The sequence below is a fragment of the Aegilops tauschii genome, chromosome 7 (genome assembly GCF_002575655.3).
Source record: "Aegilops tauschii subsp. strangulata cultivar AL8/78 chromosome 7, Aet v6.0, whole genome shotgun sequence".
Taxonomy (NCBI): domain Eukaryota; kingdom Viridiplantae; phylum Streptophyta; class Magnoliopsida; order Poales; family Poaceae; genus Aegilops; species Aegilops tauschii.
This window is the reverse complement of record NC_053041.3, coordinates 621,436,282-621,441,417: the sequence shown is the minus strand read 5'-3', so window position 1 is coordinate 621,441,417 and position 5,136 is coordinate 621,436,282. Positions and strand designations below refer to the sequence as shown.

The following is a 5,136-nucleotide window of genomic DNA, read 5'->3' as shown; positions in this document are numbered from 1 at the left end:
GAGGGTTGGCGTTTCGGGCGTCAGGGATGGCGGCAATGCGGGTGCCGACGATTGCGGGAACGGGAGTGGCGGTGGGAGTTTTGTGGAGTGATTGGATGTGAAAACCATATGCACAAGTTCGTGGCATGATTGCTAATTGCAATGAAGTTGTCTTATGTATTCCCACTCTCAGCACGGAAACTTCCCTCCGCGGGTAGTGGTCCCTCTATTGTAATTGCTCGGCACACTGCCCCACTACGCAAATGTCTTTGCAAAACAGTTCATGTTGCACAGTCCTTGCAACATGGCTTCACAGACGGGGTCCGTTGCTGACAGGTCAATCAGAGAGAGCGACGGCTAGATGTGCAACATGGCACATGTTGCAGACATGTTGAACGCAACAATGCTCGTGTCGCAATGGTGGAAGCAGTCGCAGGTCGCAAGGCCAGAGCGCTACATGGCTGGTGTTGCAAACACCCAAGCACATCATGAGCCATGTTGCCAATCTGCTGGGACGCAACTTGCTGACACGGTAGGTATCAGACGACTATCGTGTGCATCGTCCAATGGATGTGGAGGCGGCAGAGCCGGTCGTATCATCACCCTACCGACGCATAGCGCATCAAATATAATTTGTACATAAGAATATGCTCACTTTTATTTATTTATGTTAAATCTAGAACACGCAGATTGCATTAACTTTGGCAAACAGCTAAAAATCGTTGGTTATGAAATCATCATCAAATTTTTCTTGGGAGGAAAAATCATCATCACTTAAGATCCTAACTAGTACAACCAATAGACTCATGCGAAAAGCTAGTTATAAAGATGTTGTCAACAACCTACTTATGTACGAAAATTCACAGGGCAACGCACCTGCCAAGTCTTGTCTGGCCGCTCGATTGCCTCGCGATTCGCGAAGTAATAGCATCCTGCACGAGAGCACAGTAGGGGCACAGTCGGTTTTAAGCTTCAGTCATTGAAACTTATGATTTTTCATCTGAAACTTATGATTTTCTCGCTCGTTCCTACCAAGTTTCATAGATAGAACTTTCAGACTTGTTTTTGTCGTAGGCACAAAAATCGTGATTTTATCGGTCACTCGTACTAACTTTTAAGAGTTGAAACTTAAGGTTCATTTTTGAAATTCATCAAAACGTATTTAAAATGAATCTATTTGAAAGCTCTCGTCATGAAAAACACGAATATGAAAACATAACTTAATTTAAACTTTTTATTCAAAAGATGAAAAATAAAAAATCAAAAGCCAAAAAAAAAAGCACGCGCGAGGGACTCAATGCCCCGCACTTGCATGCACCAAGTCCGCTCCCACTACCTACGTACCTACCTTATCAAGTGGATATGAAACCATGATGTTAAATCCACATGATATGCACGTTCCCATCCAAAAGAGAACTGAGAATAAGACAATGCCGCGTATGCAAGTATATATGTATTTAATGTCCATGTGAGATCGATAATTTGAGAATCTCACATAAGATTACTATAGTATGTTTCTCTTTGCCAGAACCAGAAAGGACATGGAAGTAACACCATGAAAGAAGGTGAGATGTAGCAGCAGCACGGGCCTGCCAGACCAACGCTACTACTATGTGGGCCCACCATGCCCCCACGGGCTGGCCACGCTAGCAGCGCGGGTCACCGACCAGCGCTACTGCATAACCCATTAGCAGTAGCACTGGCCCACGACCCGCACTGCTACTGTGGTCAGCCCGGGCCCAGCTCCCCGTCCCCACTTAGCAGCAGCGCCGGCCTGGAGCATGTGACACATCTAATGGGGTTAGCAGTAGCGTGGGCCCATGCCCCGCGCTGCTGCTAAACCGTCTTATCCTCTTCTTGTGCGTTCACCCTCACTCCCCCTCTTGGTATTGCTGAGTTGCGTTGGGATTTTTCTTGAAGAGGAAGGGTGAAGCAGTACAATAGAGATAAGTATTTTCCCCGCCTAGCCCCCATCCCGGTGGTGCATTTATCATAGTCGGAGGGCGTGTAGAGGTGTTTCTTCGACGGATCTCATAGGATTCAATCAGGGGTCGTCTTTGATGGATCAACTTGGATACGATCTTTGTTCGTTTATGTTCGCGTGTTTTCAGGTTGGATCCTGTTGATCTACGTGTCTCTTCATCGACGGCAACTACTATTTTGGTGTGCCGGTTTTATGGGGTCTTAGCACGACAACTTCCCAACTGTCTACTAAAACAAGTTTTGCCCGGCTCCAGCGAGGGAGGGGTGATGATGGTAGCGCTCCTTCAGCTCGCTTCGGTGCTTATAGTTGTCGCTAGGTGGTCTACAGACCTGGATGTAATTCTTATTATATTTGTTGTTTATTGTACTGTCATGATTTTAAATGAATAGATCAGAAGTTTTTCCGTCAAAGAAAATACGACTCATATTGCAGAGTCCTTGCAGCATGGCTTTGCATACAGGGTTTGTTGCGGATAGGTCAACCAGAGAGAGCGGCAGCTGGGCTGAGCTCAACACGGCTCGTGTCGCAATGGTGAAAGCTGTAGCAACATAGGGTAGAGCGCAACATTAGCTCATGTTGCGACCCCCGAGCGCAACATGAGCCGTGTTGCAAACTGCTGGGGGTGCAACTTGCTGACGTGGTAGGTATTGGGCAGCTTCCGTCTGCATCATCCAACGGCTATGGAGACGGCGGATCCGATCGTATCGTCACTCTACCGTTGGGTAGCGCGTCAAATATAATTTGTACAGAAGAATGTGCTCACTGTGATTTAGTATAGTTATTTAAATCTGGAACATGCAGATGGCATTAACTTTGGCAAACAGCTAAAAATCGCTGGTTACAAAATCATCATGAGTTTTTCTTTTCGACGAGGAAAAATCATCATCAGTTTGTTAAGACCCTGATTAGCACAGCTAATAGACCCGTGCAGAAAGCTGGTTATAAAGATGTTCTCAACGAAATTTCTCAATAACCTACTTACGTGCCTACCTTCTCAAGTGGATATGAAACGATGATGATATATACATCCACATGATTTGCACTTTCCTGTCCAAAAGATAACTGAGAATAGGACAATGCTGCACGTAGAAATTTAATAGTACGGATATGTTTATCTTTGCTAGAACCAGAAAGGACACGGAAGTAACACCATGAAAGAAGAGAAGACTAGTCGTCCAGTTGGTACTTCTGTCACACATCATTTGACCTTGACCTTGTCTTTTCATAACAGAAACAAAAGGGCTTTTGACTAGCGGGAAGATTGGTGATACCAAGGCTTATGTTTTACCATGATACGGACTCATGGAAGCGGTTGGATCCAACGGCTCCCGGGAGTTCTTGAGCATTTTACAAAAAGATTATTCAAAATTTTTAAAATTGCGCACATGTATAATAGCTCTTTAGATGCCGTCGGATCTGAGATCAAACGGCCCAGAGAGTTGTATCACGGTAGCACCCAAACTTAGTATCACCTAAAATTTTCCCTCTCACTAGCAGATATCTGATACCTCCATCGAATAGTGTAGTAGTATGGGCTGACGTGCTATGCGCCTGTGCATGACATCCTATCCGTCGGGAACAATATTAATTATCATTTTAAAGCTACTGCTGCCGTATCATATAAGAAGCTTTTTAAAACTATTACTTATACTATAACTGATTAGAAGTAGTTTTCTTGCGAGGCAGTTGAGAATATGATTTTTTTTCTCTCTCCCCTGCTAATTAATCAATTAAGCTCTAGATAACTATTACCATGGCTGCCATGCCGTACACATCTCGCCCAGCGCGTTGGCGTCGTCGGCGGTGTCGGCCGTTGACGGCCGCGTTGCGATGGAGCTTCATCATTCGTCATATCCATCAATCCACGTGCTGTCATAAACATTTGGCCCGTGGATATAGAACATGGTTTCGTAGTGCTTAATTAATTGACACAAGGACCGCGCGGCAGGCGTGGTGAGCAATCTTCAAATCATTCGAATTCGAATGAATTGACGCAAGGAATTGAGGTCCACGCATGCGCCACATTTACTAGTACCTCCATGATCGATGGCAAACTTCTTCGAAGGGACTCGTACGCGTACAAAACACCGATACTAAATTTCACATATGCATGTGCGTTGCACAAAAATGACGCGGAAACTAATGAAGGCGTCGTTGCTGACACACCATCTCCATCGATGCCAACATGCTGTCTTCTGTTCGCACGCGTATGTATATATACCCCGCCACACGCGCCATACTATCACCAACTGCTTTCAAGGCATACAAATCAAGTTAATTACCAGCTCCCAATCAGCTAGCCAGCAGATCATCTAGTGAAAAGGAAGCAAGATCGATGAATAGTCACTCGATCATGGTGGTGCCGTCGGTGTTCGCCGCCTTTGACACGGACGGCGACGGCAAGGTGTCCGCGTCCGAGCTGCGCCGCTGCATGGAGGCGACGCTGGGTGAGGACGTGTCCGAGGCGGAGGCGGCGGCGGTCCTCGCGGCCGTGGACGCCGACCGCGATGGGCTGCTAAACCAAGAAGAGTTCTCGAGGCTGACAGCCCCCGGTGCCCAGGAAGAGGACGATGCCGACGTGAAGCGAAGGTGCCTGAGGGAGGCGTTTGGGATGTACGCGTCGTCGTCCACGGAAGACACGATTACGCCGGCGAGCCTGAGGCGGACGCTGAGCAGGCTGGGGTCACACGAGCTGGGCGTGGAGGAGTGCCGGGCAATGATCTGCAGATTCGACCTCGACGGTGACGGCAAACTATCCTTCGACGAGTTCCGGGTCATGATGATGGCCTGATCACCGTTCTCATTCTTCTAGATACATATAATGTTCACTTATTTCATTGATCGATCACATGTGTGTACAGTCATGTGTTCGTTCATTCATTCATTGTTTTGCTCGCACGATCGCTGGTACAGATGTTATGTGTTCATTTATTCATTGTTTTGCTCGCACGATCGCTTGTATATTAGGGAGGGGGGGGGGGGGGGGGGGGGGGGGGGATTGTGCCTTCAGTTCAAATATGGGTTATCGAAGGTTGATTGGTTTTTTCTAGAAGAAAAGGGCTCTTGCCCCGGTTCCATTTCCAACAGAAAACGAAACCACACAAGTATCCTTATTACAGCTCGCGGGAGAGGATTGACACATCCTCCCGGCATAGTTTCTCAGGAATGAATTC

At 46.9% G+C, this 5,136-nt stretch overlaps 1 protein-coding gene across 1 annotated transcript; it reads left to right on the top strand.

The window, feature by feature from the left end:
• The first annotated feature begins 4,232 nt into the window (after positions 1-4,232).
• On the top strand, positions 4,233-4,861 carry LOC109764773 (probable calcium-binding protein CML25/26). Its single transcript, XM_020323556.3, has one exon. The coding sequence runs from the start codon at positions 4,299-4,301 to the stop codon at positions 4,752-4,754; it is 456 nt and encodes a 151-aa protein (XP_020179145.1). The 5' UTR covers positions 4,233-4,298; the 3' UTR covers positions 4,755-4,861.
• Positions 4,862-5,136: the final 275 nt, after the last annotated feature.